The sequence below is a fragment of the Orbicella franksi genome, chromosome 1, assembly GCF_964199315.1.
Source record: "Orbicella franksi chromosome 1, jaOrbFran1.1, whole genome shotgun sequence".
NCBI classification, from domain to species: Eukaryota; Metazoa; Cnidaria; class Anthozoa; order Scleractinia; family Merulinidae; genus Orbicella; species Orbicella franksi.
This window is the reverse complement of record NC_138145.1, coordinates 29,515,483-29,542,028: the sequence shown is the minus strand read 5'-3', so window position 1 is coordinate 29,542,028 and position 26,546 is coordinate 29,515,483. Positions and strand designations below refer to the sequence as shown.

The window sequence follows — 26,546 nt, the reverse complement described above, 5'->3', positions numbered from 1 at the left end:
GTAAGACTCCCTTTTTTCAATTAAATACAAGTCGTTTTTTGTCTGGGGAGCGGGTAGATGCTAGACAATGCCTAAACCGCCAATCAAACACCCAATGTGTACGGCGGCAAATAATTTACTGCGTATGTTGTATCAAGCGTTTGGTTCGTTAGACATCCACTTCTCGTTCTTATTTCTTTTATTGTGTTGTTGTAGTATTTGCCATGCTTTTCTTGAAAATGTTACTTGGTTATAAAGTAAAGGTATTGAACTGTTTTCATTCTGCAAGTCAATATATGAAAGATCACATTTGAATTGGGGAGAAAGATCTGAAGACATCAGTGATCATCGCAGTTATATACACAACTTAAGCAGTTGTGAAATTTGAGCCTGAAAAAATTTAGGCCTGAGTGGGATTCGAATCCCGTTTAGGCCTGAATTTTTGCAGGCTTTAATTTCACGGCTGCTTAAGTTGTGTATATAGCTGAGATGATCATTGATGTCTTCATGTGTTTTCATTCTGTCGTTAATTGCAGGAAAAGAGCTAGGATCTGTGGATGCTGAGGTAAGATATGTTAAACTAGGCGGGATTATCTTCAGAAAGGTAAATAGACAATAATTTCCAAGGCATTGACACGGAGGCCTCAAGTCATTAGGAGTTGTGCAGGAAAGAAAGCATTTATTTTCACATCCAGACTGTGAATACCGCTAAGTTTTAAACTGAAATTCAGTATGTCTAATTAAAGAACTGTTAAACAATTAAGAACGTCACTGATGGACAGAAGCCGTCCTTTACAGTTTTTAGTTTGTTTGTTTAGCCTCTTCATCGTCACATGACAGAAATGGAAATTCAGCGGTTCTTTGGCGTTGAGACCTCCGCAGATGGTAAGTCTTAATTTGATACCACCCTAGTCCTAAAGATTAGATAACACCAGACGGGTATTGACTTCAATAGTTATACATATACATATCCGGAAAGTTATGCATGCCACGTATTGTTGTTCATCGCGTTACTATTAAACGGAAAGGAATGCTTTACTATTAAAGATGTAAGATAACAATTTCTTCTCGCAATCGGCAAACCCTCGGAAAACTATGCTAGGAAAATCTTCGGAAACTATTAGAATGTCCTCTGGGTGTCCGTAATCTTTGAACAATTTTTGGAAGTTAACGTCAAAATTTGGGAAAGTACCTAGAACATCTTTGTAAGAGAAAAATCGTCTTTCCTCAGTATAGTGAAATAAAAATTACAAAATCCTACAAGATTTGGATTTCAGTTTCGTATTTTAATTGCGCTTCAGTGTTGTCTTGCCACTCGGTCGCAAAACCATTTTCCTGCTGTCATCCTGCAAGATCAGCCTCTCTACATTATAACATGTACCGTGCCGTATTATGACCAGTCCATATCAAGGGGTAAAATTTTGAACTACCACATACTTACTGTCAATTAAGAAGTGATATTCAATTCGAATCTGAGAAGCACACGCACCCTCACGCAGGATTTCCATGGCAACATAAGAAATGTATGGAAGTAAATGATGGTAGAAATATCAGATACATGTATATGGTAATCAGTCAGTGATGCATTGAGCAAATCAAACAAAAACAAAAACAGGTTCTCCCAACGTGAGTCGAATCCATCTTTCGCATGACTTTTTGTACTCAGTCTTGTCAAGGTGGATAAAAAGAGATAAAAGAAGTAGTAAATAAATAAAATAATCCTCAACTAAAAATTTTCAATCATAACAAAGTTTATCTCATTTTAGTACCCGAGTACGAGATTGCCGAACCTTATCAGTCAAATCAAGATGGAGAGTTCGTACCCCACGCGCTCCACGAGCAACACACGCGCGACTTACACGATGGGGCGAGTTTCTATAAGATTGACGCATTTGGAAACAAAATGCATCTTAAACTAACAAGAAACACGCGGACGGTGAAACCGGGCCTGGAGCTTGAAACGAGGCACGAAAACGGTGACATCACCAGGACACCTGTCAAGTCAGATTCACTTTTTCATGGGAAAGAGATTTCAGATCCTGACTCTTTAGTCGCCGTGAGCAACGATAAAGGACTGGTAAGTTGTTTAGTTATAGTTTCTGCAATGTTGTCATTCGTATCAATACAAGAATGCAATTTTTGCATTTTTGAGCAACGTTTTGTATTTTACGCAACCGTTTGGGCCCTTGAGCAACTTTTGGACAAGTTTAGAGAACCTTTTGAGCCAAAAATGAATATCCACATTTTCAGAGGATATCACGACCAGAACAATCTCAGTTGATAATAAAAGGCCTTTTGAAAAAGGAAAGGCGTTTTGCTTTGTTTCTGACTTCTTAGTCCGTGCGCCCACCAACGGAAAAACTTTCGATCAATTTCAAGCGATTGCTCGCTATGATACCCGAATCAATGCAATAGTTACTTCCCTTTGAATTTTATGTCATGTCAAATATAGCAAGTTGCTTAAAGCTTTTATGCGAATATAATGGCGCATGTTTAACTGTTGATAAACAACTTCTTGAACTTTTGAAGCAACATTTGTCATTCCTGGCAACTTTTGATCCCGTTTTTGAGTAATTTTTTCAACGTTTTTAAGCCTAATCTATTAGCTTAATTGCAGGCAATGGATTGCGTGAGGCTTCTGTAGCATTTAGAGTACGGTCAATTTGATATCCTTCTTCTTTTTCAGACAGGCATGATCAAACTTTCATCTGAGACGCTTTTCGTTCATCCCCTTCCTGACCACCTGGCTAAGCACGTGACCACCGGAAGTGGGGCCAAGCCGCATCTTGTCTACCGGAAATCAACAGAGCCTCTTCATTGCGAAACTAGAACAGGTAGATCATTAAACAAAAATGGATAAGATTAGTACAGGGACACATGTTAAGCTAAAAATGTCAAAAACAGGTACGTAAATGGTACGAATAATAACAAAAATATCTTGTCAAACAAAGTAAAACGAAACACAACTCTTTCAATGTTTCATATGTCCAGAATCGAATCCAGGTGCATCTATATAATAAGTATAATTTTGTTTGCTATAGAAAGAAGGACGGTTGAATGATGACTCTTATTTGCAGTGGTAAACCGACTAGTATACCAATGTAATTCTGTTCGTTACGTGACGTGTTTGTCATAGATGTCACTTCAAAATTTATTGGCCCAGCCAACCAATATGACGTCAGCAGTAGCACTTCTAGTTCAGTGGCACACAAGTACTTACAAGTGGCGCTTGTGGCGGATGAGAATGTCGCAGCTAAACATGGAAACCACACTGCAGACTTCCTGTTGGTTTTAGCAAACATAGTAAGTAGTGTTTTTACTGTTGGGGAGTCCATTCTTTCGAAACATTATTGCTACGCATCACGACATTATATTACAAACTCATCACTCTGTTTTAAAATCAGAACGCACAGACTGTCAGGTTTTTTTTGTTCCCTGACGGAATTCTTACTAACAGTGACTGTGTCGATCATTGCCTTGTCTCGATCATCAAACTCTGTATCTCTTTAAAGGCGTAGTGTTGTCTTAGAAAAGTGACTCTGCAAGAATCGCAATAACGACTGATTTAGAGCGGTTCTTAAACCAAAGTAATCTCTCTAACCAAACAGAAAAGGAAAAAAATCAATCTAATGAAACAATCAAAACTCGCAGTAAATATATGTAGCTGACGCAGAGTGTGGTAAAACGTGTGCGAGTGTTACGACTGGCTTTGGTTTTACTTCTGATTGGATGAAAAATTGGCGCGAGTTTTTAAGCCAATCGTGTAGCGTACTAATGCAAAACCAATAGGTCATATTCGTATTCTCGGTATTGGACTGGAACTAGCTTGCAACTGAGGCTGTTGAGGGGAGTCTTTTCAAATGAAAACGACATTTATCTCTTTTTAATGATATCCACCGCATGAGCCTCCATTGCAAGCTAGTTCCAGTCCAATGCCGAGAATACGAATAAGGTCTATTACTTTCGACATTCAAGTTGTGAAAACCTCTCAAAAAAGACTTTCTAAACAGTTTATTGGTCTAAAAAGTTTATTGGTTGAGACAATATCTACTGATGTTGTTTTAATTTTAAGGTTGCTGGATCATTCCGTGACAATTCCATCGGAAAAATAAAAGTGAATTATGTGGTCAGCCGCCTTATAATCATCACCAACAAAGAGGTAATAATGCCATTATAAATCTGAAGGTTTAGGATGGGAATTTTGTAGTGTTTTTTTTCTTAGTGTAAGTAGCTTTTTTTTCTTTCTTTCTTTTTTTTTTGGAACCGATTTGTGTTTAATAAAGTTTCATTATTATAAAAATGGGAGTTTTAATTCATATTAGTTTCTTGGAATTCCATTGAAGAAAGGAAACGAAGCCTGTAAGGTGTAACTGAAATTCATTTTTATCAAATATTTTTATCCGTTTCGGTTTGAGACGAATTGAAGACGTTATAGGCAGATATTGTTTACAAGGCACAACATGAACTCTGCGAGACAAAGATATTATATTAATTAAGGATTTATATATATGTTTTTTCTATGGTCGACCTAGGTATTTTGCGTCAGATCTGCTGCACCTGAAATCCGGGGCCCGTTTCTCGAAGGTCCCGAAAAGTTTTCGAACCCTAAAAGCCGTAGCAAAATTTCAAACCTTTTGACTACAGAGCTGTTTTATTCATATATTCTTAATACGAACAGAGGTTCTCTTCATACAAGAAGTTGTACACCTCTCTGTCTTTAAATACCGATGAACTAAAAATGGTTTTCGCGCCTGAAAAGATTCCGGGCTTTCGGACTTCGACTTCACACGTTTATTCATCGTAACTTCACGATTAAATCTTCGACGTAAAAAATCGCACAGATGTAAATCTTATTATGAGGATAACAGCACTCTATCACGGTATCAGCTAACGAAATACACGATTGCTTCATGTTATGAACAAAGCAGAGACGGCTAAATAACCTGAAAGAAGCAACTAATGACAATCTAGAAGGCATGAATAGAGTCCGCTTTTAATACAAGATAAATGTGCCTACAAGACTTTACAAAAGATACAAGATAAATGTGCTTACAGGACTTCACAAAAGATATACTATGCGTAGGCTGTATATTCAGTGTAAAAAGCTGTATAAAGCTACAATAGATACATTGTTTTTCGGCTAAGGTCAAAAGAAAAAATAAAACTAGAAGAAAATAGCTTTTCTTTATACTTCCCCACTGTACAAAACCATAGTTTGAACAGTGGCAATCTTTACCGAGAGTATTGAAACCTATTTACTTAAAACACAATATAGATTTCTTTATCGCAAGTCACTGTTTGTTCTGTAAGTTCTGAACATAAAAGATATTTGAAAACCTTTATTAAAAAAATGCTCTAACAATGTAGAAGTGCTATTTTAATAACTATTGGACTATAATTTCCCACTGACAGAGCAACAGAAGTCTTGCACTTCTTAAAACGAACACTATTAGTTATACGCGTTTAATATCTAAAAGTAACGCGTCTGCTTAGTATTTCGCGACAAGTGACTGTGAAACACAATAACTAATTATTATTTTAACTATAACAGAACATCCTAGGTTTCACTTATGCCCATTTCTTGGTGACAGTTTTTCAAGACTTACCTCGGACAAATAGTTAAAGTCTCTGGACACAGCATTTCTTAAAAGACATTTAAATCGTTGCCACCGAAGAGCAACAGTTTTGTTTGCTGTGATGATAATTGATTCATGCTTTAGTGTGCATCATCGTATTATGATGTGCACGAGAAGTTTGGAAAGCAGGAAAGAAGTGTAAGATTTGCTCGAGGCGTAGCCGAGAGCGACTCTGGCTTCTTGAGGACTCTCTAAAATTGCCAAATGTATCATAATTCGATGATGTTCGGCTAAAAGCATGAATTCATTGTTTTATAACATTGCCAATGAAAATAACTTTCTGGCGAGACTAAGTTAAGGTTGCTCACGCTATATGGTCCTATAGCCTTACTTAGCGCTTAGGCTTAGGTATACTGAGTTTGTTCGCCGGGCTTTACCAGCCATTTCCTGATTGCAGCCATTTTCTAAGCCATTTTCTGATTGCCATGTTGGCTAAGCCAATGAATGTACTCTTGAACTACATTATCCAATGATCCAGTTTTTTTTAAAATTTCTTTTATTACCGTTTCTCCGAATGGCATAGAAGCCGGACTTACACAAATTACGGTCCCGTAATTACAGTTGAGTCACGAAAAAGAAATTGTAATTATATAACAAAAAAAAACAAAACAAAACAAAACAAAACAAAACAAAAAACATTGACTAAGAATGCTTAGTTTACATGGGGCATACATATAACACACAAGTATTATTATTTCAGTTTGTAGTCGCTAATTAGTTGACAAAATTAGGCTAATGGCTTTATCACCTTTCGGCGAGTGTAGATTTTGCTTTTTTTCGATTTCGACCTAGAACTTTCGTAATGTTTGGAGATCTCAATTTTCCAAAATATTAAGATATGTTTTTTTGCGAAATCAAAAAGAAAAGCTTATTTGTTGCTATTGCTTGCTTGCTTGCTTGCTTGCTTCAAGAGAGACCGGAAATCCCCTCAGCTGCCTCCAATGCGAAATTGATGGATTGATGATTCTTGAATAGCAAAAGACAAAAAGCTAAGACAGCTGACAAAAGAACTTTGTACAACTTTGACTTAATGGTTACTATACTCAACACCAACACTGCTTGCTTCCGTATAAAGCCATGTTGTAATCGTTAATCGACTGAGTGCCCCACCCACCTTCCTTCTCAAAAATTTCAGTTTTATTTGCTTCAGTAGGGAACTTAAGCAACGACAGCGCCTAGTCAGAAATGAATTTACATTTTTCCAGCGAAATTCGCCATTGTCTTGATCAGTTCAGTACGCCAATGGCTGTAAAAGCGTGCTTAAGCTAAATATACAATAACAGCGCTCAATTCCAAATGGAAATACGAAAAATTAGCCGTCGTCGTTCGCATTCCTCAGACTACGTATTTCTCGTTCTTGTTTTGAAGAGGACGGCAAAGAAATATACAAAGATTTGTAATGCACGTGCACAGTCATTGCTCTGCTCATTAAACCTTTTGTTTGATGACATTCTCGTTGGCGTCGTAGTGGTGCTTTGCTTCAGCTTCCTTAGTATTCCTCTGATGCAAAAAAGACCTCGGCCTAAAACGTTTAGAATATGATCGATCTTTCTTTTGTTGACTAACGACACGTTTTTATCTGACATCAAAATGAAGGATTTGTCTTATTAATTGAAGTCACAGCGAAGCAATGACGGCAGTAATTAATTAGTACTTTCACTCTCTGATCTTTAGGTAGAACCTCAGAGCTTTATAAAGTAATAGAAAAATAGCTCCGGGCTTAGATACAGTGCAAAGCAAATCATTAAAATAGAGCTGTTGTACTGATCTAATTTGTTTCCCTTTTAATTCCATTTACACTTTATTCAGAACCATTTATTGGGGCAGAAAACATAAATTTACGTTCAGAATGGATTTACTTTGAATTAAACGGGCTAAGCAGAAAAGGAACTAATTAAATACTATACTACGATATACGAAAAAGAGAAACAACCCGTCGACAAACATGCAGCCCTTAAATCCTGGCTTGTTACAATTTGGTGTTCTCAATTTCTTGTTCGAACGCTGGTTGATTAGGGGCGGTTTCCACAGCTACTAGCATCGATGTCAACGTAACAGCGCTAGCCCTGCTACTTATTCCTTTAGTATTTATCTTGGTCGTGCTCATCATGGATCTCGCGTTTGGCCTTCTGAGGCAGTACTTGCCCATCACTTGTTTGAACTCAGGGATTCTAAGTGCGTACACAACTGGATTTACGAAAGAGTTGGAATAATTTAGCAGAACGGTAATATAATAAATGGTGAAAGTTCCTGAAGCGATATGATCGACAGAGACTATGAAAAATATGACAATACTCAGAGGCAGCCAAGACAGCAGAGACAGAACGGATACAAGAAGCAAAGTCTTTGTCAATCGTTGGTTTTGTAAGACTCTGTTTTGGTGTTGCCACACGAGACGACCCTGTCGAAACTTTCTCCAAACACCGATGTTACAACCGCATATGGCGGATGCCACAATCACGGCGTAAGGTATCCAGGTGTATATGGCATGCCTTTGAGACATGAAGCTGAGGAATGCGAGGTAAACTAGGGATACAACGAGAGCTGTTATCCACGCCGCAACAATGACAGTGCGGTACGTTCTTGTTGACAGTGCTCGATGTTTAAGCGGCCAATAAACGGCGTAAAATCGCTCGCCAGCCATCAATACCGCAGAAATTGTCGACGCCTGTAAGAAGACAGTGTCTATGATTATGTAGAACAGATGCAAAAGCCTATTCATAGTTCCTCCCCACAACCCAAAATGATCAACACCAATGATGTAAATGTAAACCGGTAGAGAGACAGCTCCCAGCATTAAGTCAGCAAATGCCATATTGATGACAAGAAATAGACTTTTCTTACGGAATCGGTTCTTCGTTAACACAAAGGCGACAATGGTGAGCAAGTTTCCGACGACAATGAAGACAGATGCCAGCATGTAGGCGGTGCACCATGCAATTCCTTCTGCTTCAGAAAGAGCATTGTTCCATGAACTATACGTACTCCTTCCGTTGTTGTCGTCCGCGGTGTCAGCCAACGTGCTGTTCATTTTTGTCCTTTTAACTAAATGACAAAAACGTTAACTTTACAATATGCCAAAGAGGAGGGGAATAACAGTTCGTACGGACTGGCGAAAATCGGGAACACGTAGCGGCACCACTTATCAGGCAAATAATTAATGGCAGTGGTCTAGACACATCATTTAGTAAACGCTTTGGGCTTCTCGTCAAAAGATAGTGCCATGAGAAGCTGTTCTCTGTCGACGAGTCTGAATGAAATGTTATTGTTCAGACAAAAGTAAATTTAACTATACCCAAAGAGGGTTGGACAAGTATGGACCATGCATTTAAGCGCAACCAATCATTAAGCAGTGGTCTCATGGAAATTCAGGAAAAATTCTGAATAATATTTAGAATGTAAATAACAGGTGAAATTGCTAATATTTACGCTAACGTGAAGCGACGGGAGATTGCCCACCAGCCATCTCTCTTATTAAAAATCTAATAAAAATTCAGAATTAGATGTATTTTGTTTTTGCTTTTCAGAACTACGCTAATTCCTTTTCATAAGAATTCTTCATTCGCCCTCCCATTCGGTTTAATCAGATTTATACCTAATCACAAATTGGCAATGCTTTATTATTTTGTTATAACGGTTAATATATTCTCGGGCCAACTGATAAGAAGATCATATCGCTCCCGGCAGTAAAACAAAACCACCGTCTTCTTTCTCTGCTCAATATTTTTCTGCTGAAATCGTGGGGCAAAGTAATCCGTAAATGAGGAAAGGAAATGTCTGCTTTTAAGAGCACGAGGAAAAATCCGTGTTATTTCCTGTCGCTCTATTTCTTGACGATACACTAGGAGAAAATGAAACAGCCTACTTTAATATGTTGCAGCTGCAAAGATGAGTCAAAATCTCGCAAAATTATTAAGTAAAATATTATAAACACATAATTCGCGTTAAAATAAACCATTGTTCCATTTCATTTTTGCTATGCTCTTAATACATAATGCTTTCTTAATACCTTATACTTTCAAATCAAAAGAACGGTGCATAAACGTAAGGTGTACTAACGAATAATAGACCTCAAAACATCACAATGGCGACATATTGCGGAGGATTGAAACAGTATAAGGAAGTTGCTTAAAAGATGCGCTGTAACTATCATATTATTTATATTTATGAAAGAAGAAGGCACCTTTCTTTCCAACAACAGTGGTGTTTAACATATCTAATGAAGCTGACTCACGGAAGGCAATTCTCGAACAATTGGCCAATTTTCTGGTTTCTATAATATTTTTGGTGTTATTCTACCTTTGAAGGTCTTCTTTGATCTATAAGTAATCAGAAAAACAACTTAATAATAATTAATATAGCTTGAAATAATTGAATATTATATTCAGTAAGACTCTCTTACTTCTTTTTGGGATTACTTCATAATATTTTTTTTACCTGCGCAATGATAAGCTGGCGGCCATTTTTTTAATTTTTTTTTTATCGGATTTGAGTACTGATCAGCTTTCTTTTGTGAGTTAACATCTAAGAACCATTTTTATAGCAGTCGTTTACATCACCAACAATTACAAAAATCGCTGAATTCGGGTCTCAACAAATGAATGTTATGATATTCACAGGGAGTCCGACTTTTAGTCCGGATATGTATCTGAATTGTCGATTCTTTATTTAAATTGCTCATTGTAGATGTGTTGTTACTCATTTCGACTGGTGAAAAGGGGTCTTGTAATAAGATTAACTTATATCATTATGTAATTTTGCGCTTTTCGATATGAACACATAAATACTTTCAGTTTCAAAATAAATTTTGTATGAGAAAGTGTTACAAATGTATATGCATGTATAGTGACATGCATGCTTTGTGCCTCGTTCGCCAGGCTCGTGACATCGGGCCCTTGAACGAGTAATTTCTCTTCGATTTTATCTGTTAAAAAACACTTGCAGTGCGTTATTAATTAGTTTTCGCTCGACGTTTGAAGTTTAAATCATTTGGCATATTTTTAAAAAATTAAACCGCTTGTGGGATGGCTCAGTCTGTGATATTTTTGCTTTATTCCCTTCATAAGCTTTCAGCTTGGAATAAACAACCTTGCGGCAGGCTTTTTAATTTGTTGGGCCATTCGTGTACACCTGTTGTTTTCCATTACGAAATGTTAATTTGACTATGTAAGCCCAATCTTTGTCTTCATTTATTTTCAAAACGTCAGTGGAATCCTTTTGCGCTTCTATAAATCCCAGAAGAAAAATTAATTGCCACACGCTCTGTTTGTATTGAGTACCAAGTAGACCTATTGCCGCTCAAGAGCCTACAAGCTGCATTGTGACTGCGAATATAGGTAGCGGTCTGCAACCGGGCGCAATTGCACAACAACCATGTTGGTGGCACAAACAAAAGAAACCGATTTGAAATGTTCGTTTGTTGATGACTTCAAACATGGCCGCGATGAAGTCAAATGAAAACTAAGACCTGATATTTTACAATGACTCAAGTTTCTCGCATGCTCATTGGTTAATTTTTATCGTTTTTAAGAGACACACAATGACGCCTTTAAAACGTTTCCTATAGTAGCTCCACCTCAGCTTTATTGGTTGCCATAGTTCGACTTACTGATTTTCTTTTTATTCCTTTTCTTAAAATATATATATATATATATATATATATATATATAGAGTTAGATTTCGCAACCACAAGTCTGCTATGCTGACCAAGAAAAAGACTTGTGAGGTAGCGGTGCATTTCAACAGAACACCGCACGACTTAAACGACTTTTCTTTCCAGTGTATTGATCAAGTGCAGATAAATGCAAACAATACAAGTAACATCGAAAAGCTTTTAATCACTAAAGAGGCATATTGGAGTGCACAGTTGTTCTCTCTGGCACCTTTTGGCTTGAACAAACGTCAGGAATTCCACTCGAAAAAAAGAATAAACTACAATTAGCGCAAAAATAACTTGCAAATTTGGCGGTTATCTTAGTTCAGGTGTTCAAAGGCCCTGACCTTGGATCTTGTTAGCTTTGTTAGCGCTAGGTTTTCTCAGGGGCCCCCATCGGGGAATTTATTACATTATTGTTGTTTAAGGGCCCTGTTTAGGGCGCCTGTTGTGCCTTGCCGCGGCATAGTTTCAAGGGCTTTGTTTGGGGATTTTGGGACCGCCTTTTTTGAACATTGAATATTTTACACGCGGGTCCCTTCACACTTTCGGCTGACTTGACGAATCGCGTTACTTTTTTGATATTAATCTTATTTGTATTATATTCGATTATTTATTCTTATTTGGTTTGTGTCTTTTGAGTTTTGTACCGCATTGTCATAGTATCTCGCTTAGTAATCACCGATTGTTTATCATTGGTTAATTTTTTCGTTTTCATGTGTTACCACGCCCTGTTATGTAATCATCTTTGTAATATGATGTCATTTTTTATACTGTAAACTTATTTAAGGTTATTTTAATTTATTATTCACTTGCACTACAACTGATGAAGGTCTTTGACCGAAACGTTTATTTTTATTAAATTTTTGAACTTTTTTTTAGATTTCTTAGATTTTTTGCTGTATATATATTTTTTTTTCGCTCGAAGTTGTCCGTCCTCGTTTTCCACAATTGCCTATATATATATATATATATATATATATATATATATATATATATATATATATATTTCAGAAGCAATCGCTTTTAGTGTTTCTTTATCTTAGTTTTTGTATTTTACAGCATATCTTCGGTGATATTTCCTTGGTCAGGCTAAAGGATGCACTCGAGGTGTTCAGATTGCACTGCAAATAGCTTTGAATGAATTAAAGGCTATATATAAACAGTCTTTCTCCTTACTTAAGGTTTCTTTTTTGAAAAGGATTTATATGGACTATTCAGGAATTTTTTCCTCTCTTAGCTAAACGTAAAGCATGATTCTTCCAATGGAGACAAGCTGTGGAGGATAAGACAGTGGGCAGACAAGAACAAGCCTGTCAACAAAAGTGATCCGCTGTACTTTGATGACGTCTCGCTGGTTCATGTGTAAGTCACAAATGTTGCAAAAAGAACTTCCTAAGTAGATTTAGGGTGCTTTCCATTATGCCAAAAATTCTGAAAAATTTCGGTTGAAGCAAACTTCCAGAAAAAAAAGAACACCTTTAACGGAGGCCCTTTTTGATCAATCGAGCTAGTCAGTCGGCAATTTGCCGTTCTATTTTGACCAACCGGTTCGTTACCCTGCTTTGTGAAGCAACTTATCGTTTGTTTGTTTTCTTTTCCTTGAAAATTAATTATGAATAAATAGAAAAAATTACGCACTCTCCTTGGAAAGCCCATCCGTGAAATTCTGTAACTTAGAACTTAGAAGTAAGAACGAATAGGGAAAATGAAGATTGTTATTATCTCTCAGTTAGTGAGCGCGCTGTGATTGGTCAATTTAAAGGGCCGTATTCTACTGTACGGCCCGCTAAAATTCAAAGCTGTTTTTGCTTCCAAAATGTTTAGTGATTTATAGCCAAGTATTCTTAACTTTTACAGCAAGTAAAAGTTTGAAACTTTCTTTTACTTCTGAAATTGTGCTAACGACTTAAGAGCCACTTGACAACGATTTCTAATTGACTCGTTTTGTCTTCGAGGTACGTCAGAAATTTGGAGTCGTCCCGCGCGAATAGAAATTGTTCCCGACCCGTAAGACACACGGTAGAGATGCAATAAATATCTTACGAACCTCGTCTTCTTGGTCCGTATTGTAAGTTATGGATCCTCGTATTTCCCCTTGGATAAATCGACGGGGAAAAAAACTCGGTCCGTAACTTACAGTACGGCCCTCGAACTCGGTTAGTAAGAGGTATTTATTGTTACTGTATAGTTTGTATATAAATGTTAACTGTCAACAGCAACCGGCTGACATTTTCTTTCTCCCTTTTTCCTCTGTACAGTGGGCCTGGTGGAGGTAACTATGTTATTTATTTATTATTTGATTATTTACTTATTGAAGCACTGTTAGTTTTTGTTGTAAATTTCAGCTGACAATTATGTGACCCACGCCCAAATACGATTAACGTGAATTAATTTGTAGTTCTTTTGTAACCAGCCGTTAATATTTCTAGTGAACATGATTTATTCCGTAGTATCTGTACTCGTCTTTCCTATTTCGCCCTTAGCTTCAGGTAGTGACTTTAATTCTTACTCCCAGGTCTAGCCTTAGCTGGTGGCATGTGCTCATACAGGGTCACTGGTAATGTGAACGGATACATGGGTCTGCAAACCGCCGGAGTTATTTTACACGAAACTGGACACAAGTAAGTTAACTTTACAAGCAAACTGATATGAAAGACCATATATTTGAACTGCGGAGAGAAATATGAAGACATGATTGGCTTCATGAGCATGATTCCCAGTTGGTTGATAGCTCAGTTGGTAGAGCGTTGCAATGGATCGCAGAGGTCATGGGTTCGAATCCCTCTCAGGCCTGAATTTTTTTCAGGCCTTAGTTCCTCAACTGCTTAAGTTATCTGTATAACTACGATTATCAATCATGTCTTCATAAGTTTAATTTAGTAGGCATAGACATGGAAGCATTTCTGCGAGTGATCAAATTAATTCGTTGCAAGGAGCATCAAACCTGATGACCTTTATTATTGAGGATATGTTATGTTTGACTTGTCTAAGTCCCGTGAAAATATCTATTTTTCTAATTTATAAATTGAACTTGGTTTTGCACTCTAACAAAGCTCTTGTTACTATCTATGGCACATAGAAATGTAAAAGGAAAATTTGTCAGAAATAGTTAATTTGGAGATAATTACACACAAGGAAAAGTTGCACATCTAGGTTATAGTTACCGATTCTCTTTCATTCAGTATTGGTTTGGGACACGATGGAGATAACAACTGTTCGAACGGAGTAAACATCATGTCTACTGCTGTACCTGGAGGCTCAGGAGCATTGAAATGGTCATCATGCAGCCGAGATGTACTTCAGGGATTCCTCAGGTTTGTTATGATATAGACGTTATCAGAAGAACTCTGTTGTCATTAAAAATGCCAGCTTTTGAAACATTTCTTTTTGCAGTTATGCATTATACCAGGAAATCAAAAATTCCGCTTTTTTATAATTTATTTGAGTCAATGTTCAGATAGAGAGAAGCTCAGTTTCTTAAAGGGGCACTTTTAAGAGCACGAATTCAAAAGGCCAAAGTGTGAAAGACATATTTTCAGTGATGGGCCGCATCTAACTAATGCAATAGCCTATAGTATTGTCAAAAATCATTAATGTGCAGTTGGACCCTGCAAATTCGAACTCGGTTATTTCGAATTTCCCGTTATTTCGAACTCAAAATTATTTCCGTTGGATTTACCCTTCAGTCGTTTACTGTTGGTTATTTGGAACTCCCGCAACTTCACTGCATTAATTTTGGCGCCAAAATTTTGACTACAAACTGGAAGTATCTTCGCTCGTACACGTACGTTGAAAGCCAAGATGAATTATGGGAGGGAAAGCAAACTGAGATTACTTTTAAGTGATATTTCCAATAAAACACAGCGGATTATTTTTGAAAAAGTCTGCCGGACATTTCTCTCAGTTTGACATCACAACTTCAGTTGTCAATTTGTAATCCATTCTATCTCTCTCCTTGTAACTTCAATACAGTTCTATTCTATCACAGAAGCGAACTATTTTCATCAATGAATATAAGTAAAGCACCCAGTTAAATGAGGAAGTAAATCAGTTTTTTATATTTTGCACTTTGCAGTGGCCCAGGTTCTATGTGTTTGGATGGTCCTCCGCAGATAACTCTTCCTGGTTTTAACAACTCGAACATCTCTGACAGGAAATTACCTGGTGAATTGTACGATGGAGATACTCAGTGTGAATTTATTTACGGCGCAGGGTGGCAACGATGTCAGCCCTTACAGGCAAGTTTGGCCAGGGTCGTACTCAGTTTGTGTCAACTGTCACGCATAGAAATCGAGAGCGGATAATCTAATTGTTTTAGTGTAAATCTACCAGTCGTTCAAAACTTTGTCTAAATCCTCTTAACAGACACTTCGAAAACGCAAAGTAGTGGTCGCCAGTTCGTTAACAAGCGCACCGTTAGGCTACTCACTATCTACAACAGAATGGATAGTGAGTAACGTAGCCAATCCGCGAGCGGCTAGTAGATTTATACTAAAACTCGATGGAAACATAGAACTAGCACGAGCTGTTGACGTAATGATGTCGCTATATATATGAACCCTTGGTCAAAATGTTTTTAGAAAAAAAGGCTAGCGGGAGGGGGGGGGGGGGGGAGGGCGACTTGTTCTCAGGAACATAATGTTTTGAAAACCCCAACTAATATTTTATTGGCGTTTTCTAATTTCAGACCAGCTGTGCTAAACTGTGGTGTTCAAGAACGAGTGCGACTTGTCACAGTCGTTTTGCTCCCCCTGCCGATGGTACAAGTTGCGGACCACGCCATGTATGTTCACTTCAATCAAATAATAATCCAGCTATTGATGACTGTGGTACTTAAACGTCCAAACACTGTGATTAAAAATCTCTGATTCCATTGTAATATTATTTAATTACTCAGCTGTACATTGCAAAGTTAAGATCTAACATACCTGTAAGAATCTGTAATATTTGTACTTACCTATTAATTTCTCTGATTCCCCGATACTTTAACGATCCGTGCCCGTAAGAAGTTGTCACATCTTCCGGTGAACCGTAGACACGTTTCGTTTGTTTGCTTGTTTGTTTCAATAATAGTGCAAATATGATGAGGCTATAGACCCTTTTCATAAATGGCTGCCAATTTAAATTCTTTTGTATGCATTTAAATTAGCCTCACTAAACTCGTTTGGGAGTAAAAATTCTTTTGACTTAGCAACGCAAAAACGAGGTTAGTCAGACTAATTTTAATACTTACAAAAGAATTTATAATTGGGAGCCATTTATGAAAAGGGTCTATTTACCAACCATCGTTTCGCCACTTTTTTTCTGTTTATTACAAGCACCTTCAGTTGTTTTTATTATTCTCCTCCAGTGGTGCATCAAAGGCAAATGTGTGGACAATGGTTCTCCAAAGATTGACGGAGGGTGGAGTGAGTGGTCTGATTACAGGCTTTGTTCTGCTACTTGTGGGGGAGGGGCGCAATATAGAGAAAGGACGTGTACCAATCCCCCGTAAGTGTTTATCAGCCATGCATACATCAGTCTTTTTCAGTTTTCTTTGGCACTGCCATGATTGCCCAAAAAATGAAATTATCCGGCGATTCAGTACTTTTGGTGGCTGTGTAAACAAGTGCAAACAAGGTGTAAAGGAACGTGACATAATATGGTTACCTTAGAAACCTGTGGCCATTTTTCGCAAGTTCGTCTAGATCTACTACTTTAGTGTTTGTTTGTTTGCTTGTTCTTTTTGTTTCACGTTCCTCCAAAGTATTGAAGCAACATCATAGAAAATTAAAGGTCACTACGTCCAAATGTCCAAATATGTTTCCTTCGAAGCGTGATGACGCAATGTGACGTAGGTATTACGTCGTGGGATTTTAAAAGCCACCGTCTTGGAATGCCTGATATTTCCATAACCATCGAAGACCATCAAAACTGACTCGGAAGTAATCAAACTTAATAATACCGAAAGATACAAAAATTGTCAAAAAAGTTACTTCAAAAAAATTATTATTTTTTCATGACACAAAGCCAGGAGAATTTATAACGTCAAAAAACATGCCTGTCAAGATTTATGGTTACCACAGGAGCATCACTTTTCGATAAATCGTGAAAAGACTTTGCTTAAAGAAAAATGGGAGACAAGGTCATATTTAATAATAATAATGATAATAATCACTTTATTTAAGTGTCGATGTACTTAGCACTAATGTGCTAATTGGGGACACTGTAAATAAATGAACAAATATTTCAAATATAACATAAACTATTAAGAATCCCAACTGGTGGGAGGCTGACCAGTTGGCTATTTACACAACGCGGCCGAGGAGTTGAACTCGGGGCTACCGACAACAAATCCACATAGCGGTAGGGCGGAGGATTTGAACCAGGGACCTACGGATTTCAAATCCAGCGTCCTAAACCACCGGGCCACGCCTTGATATTCTACTTTGGTTGTTCTTTAGCTTTATGAAATGCGTTCCCTTCATTTTAGCCTAATTTGAGCCTGTACTTGCTGATAGAGTACTTGCCCTATTATTTATACCACAATGCCAATATTTTGCAGACCTAAAAATGGCGGTGACGATTGTCTGGGATCCACGAAAGGGAAGTGGAAAATTTGTAATTCACAGGTTTGTTTTCACTGTGTCGTTCTTAGTATGAAGATTAAAACAAATACAAATGTTGGTCTTTAATTTGAAATAGTATATAGTCAGCTTTACCTATTCTTTCTTTCCAACTGGCACAAGAACCCATGATTCTCTTTGATTCTCATCGGAATACTGTGGTATAAGGGAAAGGAATAATTTTTGGCGGAACGAAAATGTTATAAGTTTGCTTCTCAATTATCGTTGGATACAATAATTTATTGTGGGTAGCTTTCAGAAAACTGGTAATAGCTCCTACTGCAGTTGAAAAAACGAGGGGAAAGGTTCAACACTTAGCAGAATTGACTCTTTCGCCTCGTTTACCTTGTCAAACAGTTGATAACTGTAATAAAAATTGAAGAAGAAGTAAATTTGAAGTAAAGTTCTGAAGTAAATTTGTCCGACAATTATCTTTGCGGTACTAGGTACGGATGTAGAGTCTAACAGGACAACAAGAATAGTCGGGAAAATGACTGATATTTCTGTCTTGCTGATTTAGGTTGAATGTCCATTGCCTTTTTATCGGGACTTACAGTGCGAGAAGATACGACCTGGCACAAGAGCCTACTACGTGGAAAGTATGCTCTAAAATTAGGCTGTTTAGGAAATAAATGTATTTGTTCTAATATATGTCTTGCAGAGGATCGTAGAAGTTGAAAAGCAGATTTGTTGTTGTTACTTTTTTTTTTTTTTTCCGGCATTTCTTTCTTAAGTCAACTGCCTAAAGTTTGGATCCATGATACTTAGTTCCACCATCACCTATTAAAGCTTTATTTCTTCAACCTAACTAGGAGATACTTAGTCTGTGTACATCCGCCTCCTCCCATAAAAAACATCGGGGACAGGGTTGCCACAGGTCAGGAAATGGTCAGAGAAAAAATTCTTCAAGGTCAGGGAAAAGTCAGGAATTTTATTTCGACTCAGGGAAAATTGATATTTTGAACAGAAGTCAGGGAAAATTGAAATAAAACATTTGGGGTCACTGTGATCTCAACGATATTTTTCCTTAATGAAGAAGGAAAATTTGTTGAAAATTATCACTCTTAATGAACGAGTGGAAGAAGAAACTGCCACTAGACCTGGGAAGTTTTATTTTTATATGGAAAAAGTCCGGGAATTTTGAAAGGTGATGTCCGTGGCAACCATAAGGGAGTGGGGAATCTTTGAGGGGAGCGGGGTGATGTACACAGGCTAGGAGATACTTAGTCTTCTAATTTTTTTTGTAGATCCTTGTGAGCTTGCCTGCCTTAGTTCAGGACTCGTGCTTACCTGGCATGGCCTAGTTGCTGATGGAAATCGATGCACCAACCGCCCTGACATTTTTGATGTCTGCATTGCTGGAAAATGTCGGGTAAGGAAAAACAAAGTGTTCCGAAAGAAATTCGAGTAGCTGTTAATACGCCTGCCTTATGTTGAATTACAATTGTTGGTGCCTTGTTTTGTTGATTTTGAAATCTAAAGCAAGCAAGCCACTAATAACTGATCCCGGTTTACTTAAAAAACTGTGATTGATTAAAAAGAGCACTCGGTCCACATCTAGCTTCCTTAAAGTTTTAACCTGCGGTATTGTTAAACGGTGTATGTCTGTATGTACCGCAACATAAAACAACAAGGACACTTGATAATAGAATTTCGCAAGGTAATTATTTTATGATCCACAACTTGCCTGAGAGGACAGTTGAAATAATCTTGAGCTATTACAATTCTATTTCTCTAAGGCTGTCGGCTGCGACCATGTTCTGGAGTCTGGGAAAAGAAAGGATCGCTGTGGAATTTGTGGTGGAAATGGGGACCAATGTATTTTAGAAAACTCTTCTTACACAAAAGATGCCAGAGACTATGGTAAGAAAATAACAGTGTACTAGATTATCTTAAACCACAATTAAACATATCTTACTTAGAAAGGTGGAAATCACCTGCTGTGCTCCACAACAAGTTATCATTAAAGTAATGTCCCTAGTAAGTGGAAATTATTCCAATTTATTCATTGACGTATCATGACCAAATGACTTCTTTTCAATTTTGGTCCAGGTTTCAACGGTGACAACACGATTGTTGTACTACCTGTGGGCACAGCAAACGCTAGATTCATGCAGAGCAAAATAGGCTACAATATGCTGGGTACGTTCATTTAGGAGCTCTGTCACTAAATAAGCACTTTTCTATAATTTCGTCAACAACAAAGGAAGAATTTTAAAACACCTTTTTTAAAAACACATTTTTATTTTGAATTCGCAAGCTGATATGTGATTTTCACTCATTTCTTCAAACAAGGTCGTCTCCAACTTCTCAGGAATTTAGTATTGGAAAGGAGCCATAAAAAAATTAAATAAATAAAAATCATGCTGTGTATTCAACCACGTGAATGCATGCCGTGTATTAATCTATCAGTTACGGACTAGAGCATGATCTAAGGATTCCGATCCAGTTCAGTTGATTTTCTCAAATACATCGATTACTTTTGCAATCGTACATTTATCACCTTTTTTCTGAGCTCACAACACTGAGATTTTTCGCATCGACTCTTGTCTAGCGACTTCGTGTAAAGCAACACCGAACAAGCCAAAAAATGGGAATCTGCACGTGTAACAACGTTTAACCAATCAGGCATCTTTTTTAAAATAGCAGTTGTCCATTGGATCCTTGGGAGATTCGTCAGTCTTAGACTATCCTGTTTTGCTTCAGGTATTAAAGACAATATAACAGGGGAATACATAATTCATCTTCCATCTTGGAGTCGAACTGTTTATTATCATGGAACGAAGATTGAATATAAGCATGAGGCAAATGTGCATGCTGATTCCATTGTACTGGATGGACCGACGAAAGTGCCTTTGCGAGTGCTGGTAAGGATAAATTTGAAAAAAGAAACAGCAAGAACAAAAAAAACAGCAGCATAATAATAATAACTATAATAGTTACTTCAACGATATGAAATTCAAAGTCGTTCTTGTCCTTAGGAGGCGCGGTGGCCTCACGGTTAGTGCGCTCGTCTCCGGATCAAGCGGTGCGGGTTCGAGCCCTGGCCGGGGTCATTGTGTTGTGTTCTTGGGCAAGACGCTTTACTCTCACAGTGCCTCTCTCCACCCAGGTGTATAAATGGGTACCGGTGAACTTAATGCTGGGGGTAACCCTGCGATGGACTAGCATCCCATCCAGGGGGGAGTAGAAATACTCCTAGTCGCTTCATGCTACAGAAACCGGGATAAGCTCCGGCCTGATGGGCCACTTGGCTCGCATGCAGACTTTACCTTTGCCTTTACCTTGTCCTTGAGCCAAAAGGGAAAGATCAACTAGATCGCTGAAATCTGAAAAGCTCATACCATGGTAATTTAAGCTTATTTACAGGGGATTCTCATGTGTAAGCGCTTTATGACTTCTAAGAGGACCTCTTGCCTCTGTCACGTATTGATTTATCGTTGGTATATTGGGAAAATTCTAAAAAAAAAAAAAAAATAAGAGGACAGACCTCGACGATCTTAATCTATGGCCAAGTACCGGAAAAACGAGCGAGGATGTCCCTTTTCTTGTACCAATTCAGCTGGCCCGTAGGATGGAAACAAACTTGAGTAGCGAAAAGCAACGAAATCTGGAAAAATTCACTCAACCTTGAGTAACCAGGATAACTGATATTTCTCGAGTGTGCCTTTGTACATCTATTTATTTTAAATGCATTGTGAAAGTTTTTCGCATACTCGACGTCATAATGTACTAAAGGAATCCGAAGCTACCTAATTTTGCTGTTCGCTTTATTTCAGTTTATTTACTTATACGAAAGAAATCAAGGAGTTGACTTTCAGTACTACAGGCCGTTAAAGTCCGGCGAGGCTACTCAGAATGTTTCCTCAAAGTGGATCACTGGAAATTGGTCTGCCTGCTCAGTGACATGTGGTCAAGGTAAAGCTTGTTACTAATTGTTGGTCCACTGCTAAGAATAAACATGCATGGTAAAGAACTTTTCTAAAAGGATTGTCGAACTTCCTTGCGGTACTTTTGCCGTTACCCAGAATGCTGCGACACATCTGAATCTGAAAAAAGCGCAAAGGCCAGCGCGAGATTAGATCGAATTTAGCTGAAAAAGGAGACAAGACAAATTGAATGAAAAAACCATGAACAGTGTGTACATTCGGCAGGTTTGCAACCAAACTGCTTTTGCTTCATCGTCGCACAGAATAATAAATACCTGTGTCTTCCTCTGACAACTTGCACTATAAGAGCAGTATGGGTCCTGTACACTCAAGTCGCATCAAGCGATTAGTCTACATTTTTGCTCTGACTGCTCGCCTACTTCATGACGAACTGATTTCTCGTGAGTCGACTCTTCAACAACTTTCAGTTGGAAGTATCGACACAGAGAGGTTGTTTTGGACAACAGTCATTAGAAAAACACTCAGCCCACGGGGAATCCAATATGAAAAGGCTGGTGATGCTCCACAACCTTTTCATATTATGGGAGTTACCCTCTCCCCCCCGCCGGGATACTTAAGGGAGCTTTAGCAAACCACGACGGCGACGGCAACGAGAGCAGGACCAAACAAAAGGTTTAATGAGCAGAACAATGGTTCTGCACGTGCGTTTTGAATCTTAGTACATTTCTTTGTCGTCCTCTGCAAAACAACAACGTGGAATGACAAAGTTCTACGCATTTTGGAGAACTGGTGGTGCATGTTTAGCCTGAGCAACGTTTTAGACCGATAGGCGTACTGAACAGATTTACACAGTTGTGACAATCGAGGGTAAAATATAGATGATTTTTTTACAAGGCGTCGTCATTGCTAAAACCTGTTAACTGTGTGACGGTTTATTTTTACATTTGTAGGAGCTCTAAGTCGAGACGTTAGCTGTGTTAGATCAGATGACGAAACGCCTGCCTCAGTCCACTCCTGCTTAGCCTTAATTAAACCTAAATCACGGAAAACCTGCACCGCACAGAGCTGCACTCCAGAGTAAGTATGTTTTTATTTTTGCTGTTTCAAGCAGATGTTGTTTGTTAATCGAATAATGTCGCCGTTTTGTACAATGCCACTGTTTAATATGGGTTTTAATTAACAATCCTCAAAAACGTTCAAAATAGAGCTAGGAAATGTTTCAAAAAGAACGACTAATTTTCGACCGTCTTATGGAGTGTTCTACAGAGAAATGGCTCTGCAAATGGGGTTTTTACGATAACTGCAGAAATTTTCGCGCGCTCATTGGCTAATTTTTATTGTCAATAAGCGGACACACACTTGAATTTATAATTTATGCGATGCGTCAACGAGCGAGGGCGGACAATTTGTTATCGTAAAAAACAAATTGACGTCAGTTTTTAATGCGTCTGTCCTGTTATTGACAATGAATTTCGTCATAACATTGTCGAAGTAGTCTGAGGATCCACTCGGCTATCGCATCGTGGATCCACAGCTACTTTGACAATGTTATGACGAAATTCATGATCAATAACACGACAGACGCATAAAAAAACTGACGTCAATTTGTTAAGTGATATATAACCTACAGCAATAAGCAACAGTGTATTTGCTAAGCATTTGCACGCTGGCCGTACCTTTCGAGATGAAAAGTTAATCTCGAAAGACAAGCTATCTTCTTTCATTTAAAGGTGGCAATTAACAGACTGGAACGAGTGCTCTAAGACGTGTGGAAATGGTAGCCATTACAGACTTTTGTGCTGCCGAAAACAGTTTAATGACTCATATTATGAGAAACTCGACGAATCAGAATGTGATGGGATAGATAGACCGAACGGCGCTGAACCCCTCTTCCAACGTTGTAATGAAGTACCTTGTCCGGCAGAATGGACGACTTTACCTTGGTCTAAGGTAAAACAAATAAGAGCACCAAATGTCACCAATAAGTTATATACAATTATTTTGGAGGATCGAAATGCACCAATCACAGCCGAACTTTGTGATATAAATGATACCGTGCAATCAGTCGACCTTATCGCCTGAAGAAGACTAGCAGTAAGCTGTCGAAACGTCGCGATCTACATCTCAAGTGACTACATCGTGGCACAAACGATAATACACTTTATTATCAATTATTTTGTGTTTTACAGTTTTGTGCATAACTTATTTTTGTTCAGAATTTTCTGACTTCAATGTTGCATATATAACATCAACCTACAGCTTTGCACCCAAGTATGTTAGACTTAATATGATCTCTTTGCTCGAGCTTTTGTTGACAAGTCGTGTTTAGATCAAGGCTGAAAGATAGTTTCGAAGCACTTGCAGAACTTACAGAACTCTGAGAAAAACTAAGACGTCGTCTTAGGTTCCCGTCTTTTTCTTCTAGTGCTCCAAGACGTGTGGGGGAGGTTTGATGATACGCAAGTTAAAGTGCATCAGAACAGACGAACTAGGACACGTTGTGCCGGCTGCTAGGGAGCTCTGTCGATATGCAATGAAACCTCTTACTGAGACTGTCTGTAACGACGACATTCCCTGTGACCGTAAGAGAAAGATTAATACGTTGCTTGCTTGTTTTTCAAGGAAAAAAATATCAAGGCTGCTCCCTTAGTCTACGAAAAGGACGCGTGTAACCCAAGATAACTAGTAATTTTTTTGTTTATACTTTGAACATACCTTTATAAAATTTACATCCATATCAGTATGACTTTTTACGGATTAATAGGGAACACCTATGACTCAGGTTATCAGCAAATTGACAAAATGTCTATGCCAAATTAAAACTATAAATACAAATTTAACGCCAGATTTCTTTTCTTTCATAGCTCCTCCTGAAATTCAAATAGCTTGCTTCATTGGTGCTGATAATCTCCAAGAAGTACTCGGTGATTTGACCAACGAAATCAAGCGGGATAACACTAATGCAGTTGTGAAAAAGTGCGCAAAGTTGGCTGATGCAAGGGATTACAAGCTTTTCGCCTTGGGTCAAGATGGCCTTTGTTTATCTGGTCCTGATACAAGCAATAGATACCACATCAGTGGCACTTCTGGGGCGTATTGTGAAGACGGTATTGGAATGGGAAACAGTATGTTTGTCTACGCTTTGGGTAAGTAAGGATGATCTGCACGTCAGTGCAAATCATGGAGCATGCGTTTGTATTTTCTCAAAAATATATTGAGTAATGTAATTAACCGGCCCAAACAACGGCCAATTCTCTTTGGCCTGCAGGGGATCATGGTAGCTGTATTCATCAAGACAAATATCCAGTCCAACTACAGTGTACCATGATTTTCTTCAAGTGTGTCTCATAGAGGGAATTGACCAGCAAAGATTCAGACTATAATTGTGATATTTGAAAACTTCAGGCTGCACCTGCCTAAAAGCTCGCGCACTCGTGAGAAAATTACTCCTTTAGCAATTCCAATCCTCAATTGCGATCACACTCATACAGTAATCTGTACTAATTAAACCGCTGCACAGTTCTAAGCCAAAACACACTCTTATGTTTCTTTAAATGTCACGTTGAGAAAACGACTTCATTCAAATGTTGCGAAGATGAAGCAAGAGCTTGTTCTTTTTATTAGGTTGTCTCAATGATTTAGTTTCCTTTAGGTAATTTTACTGATCTAATTTTTGCCTGTTGCACGCAGATTAACCTCTTCTGACTATTTTGCTTTACTAACTGCACGCAACTTTCGCTGCCTTATGTAGTTCTAAAACACATTTCAGTGTAGTCTGGCTCTAAATCGCTAAAATTGTATTCTTCAGATCATTTGCCGAGCCTTCAACCAATTGGATGTTATCAAGACAATTTTTACGATCGAGCTTTGCCAGTAAATTACGCCAATTTCCGAGATCAGATCATTTGGCAAAAAATGGATTTGACGGTGAATCAGTGTGCACGAGTGGCTTATGACAAAGGGTACGAATACTTCTCCGTTCAGTTTTATGGAGAGTGTCATGGCGGAAAGGATGCTGGGAAGAGTTACGCTAAACATGGGAAGAGTGAAGAATGCTGGGTGTTCGACAAACCGGCTGGTCATGGAGTGGGAAAAGATTTGACGAACTTTGTTTACAGGATAAAACAGGTTAGTAAGTTAGAAGGTTTTCTACTGGCCTAATGGAAAGGCCTCTTTGCACACGAAACACCTAATTGTATTATTTTACTTTTTTTTAACAGCATCAACCGAGTGCAGCCTGAAGTTTCCACTGTACTAGTAATGTTTCGGTCTCGATTGATGCATATGGTTATGGTGAAAGAAATAGTAGTGGTGGTAGGAACAGCAGCAGCAGCAATGGCATCAGTAGTAGTAGTTGTAGTAGTTCATGAATTGATGATGTTAAGTGAATGACTCGAACTTGACATGGAAATTAAACACATTGAATGTCCACACTCTCTTCATTACTATCATTACTGCTTATATAATAGCGAAGAGTCTACTACAATTGAGGATTGACCTTCATGGTTAATTTCAAAGTGAACGTTTTGACAAAAATATATTCGATGACTTTAAAAATACAAGTTAGGTTTGTCAGCTTGAGTAGCTCATGAAGAAGGGAAGACGGGTTAGGTTTGGTCTGAAAATTGAAGCCACGTCAACTCCTTGGTGTGCTCTACTTCAGTAATGACTTTTAACCCTTTTCCATTCTTGCGTCTTTTAGCAGTTAAGACCAAGTACGTACCTCGGCTTAGATACAAAATAATAACGATAAAAAAATGTCGACCAGCATTTGTTTGAA

At 38.1% G+C, this 26,546-nt stretch overlaps 2 protein-coding genes across 2 annotated transcripts; one reads left to right on the top strand and one right to left on the bottom strand.

The window, feature by feature from the left end:
- The first annotated feature begins 57 nt into the window (after positions 1–57).
- On the top strand, positions 58–26,236 carry LOC145491971 (A disintegrin and metalloproteinase with thrombospondin motifs 6-like). The gene is made up of 26 exons (XM_081471311.1): positions 58–864; positions 1,746–2,155; positions 2,624–2,813; positions 3,089–3,477; positions 4,052–4,138; positions 5,700–5,753; positions 12,509–12,633; positions 13,488–13,543; positions 13,787–13,892; positions 14,454–14,585; positions 15,347–15,569; positions 15,956–16,054; positions 16,622–16,761; positions 17,816–17,882; positions 19,093–19,248; positions 19,616–19,739; positions 19,929–20,018; positions 20,583–20,743; positions 20,858–20,876; positions 21,615–21,794; positions 22,717–22,843; positions 23,497–23,716; positions 24,192–24,348; positions 24,631–24,912; positions 25,575–25,894; positions 25,987–26,236. Exons 1-26 carry the CDS (start codon positions 813–815, stop codon positions 26,005–26,007), a joined length of 3,987 nt encoding a protein of 1,328 aa, XP_081327437.1. The 5' UTR covers positions 58–812; the 3' UTR covers positions 26,008–26,236.
- On the bottom strand, positions 7,447–9,261 carry LOC145501743 (adenosine receptor A3-like). Its single transcript, XM_081481143.1, has one exon. The coding sequence runs from the start codon at positions 8,644–8,646 to the stop codon at positions 7,585–7,587; it is 1,062 nt and encodes a 353-aa protein (XP_081337269.1). The 5' UTR covers positions 8,647–9,261; the 3' UTR covers positions 7,447–7,584.
- Positions 26,237–26,546: the final 310 nt, after the last annotated feature.

Bases quoted from the DNA above. Each gene is read 5' to 3' on its own strand.
- LOC145491971 (XM_081471311.1), top strand. From the start codon at position 813: ATGACAGAAATGGAAATTCAGCGGTTCTTTGGCGTTGAGACCTCCGCA. The intron at 15,570-15,955 runs GGATAATCTAAT...GTTTTCTAATTT, and splicing joins CACGCATAGAAATCGAGAGC to CAGACCAGCTGTGCTAAACT. The intron at 19,249-19,615 runs GTAAGGAAAAAC...TATTTCTCTAAG, and splicing joins GCATTGCTGGAAAATGTCGG to GCTGTCGGCTGCGACCATGT.
- LOC145501743 (XM_081481143.1), bottom strand. From the start codon at position 8,646: ATGAACAGCACGTTGGCTGACACCGCGGACGACAACAACGGAAGGAGT.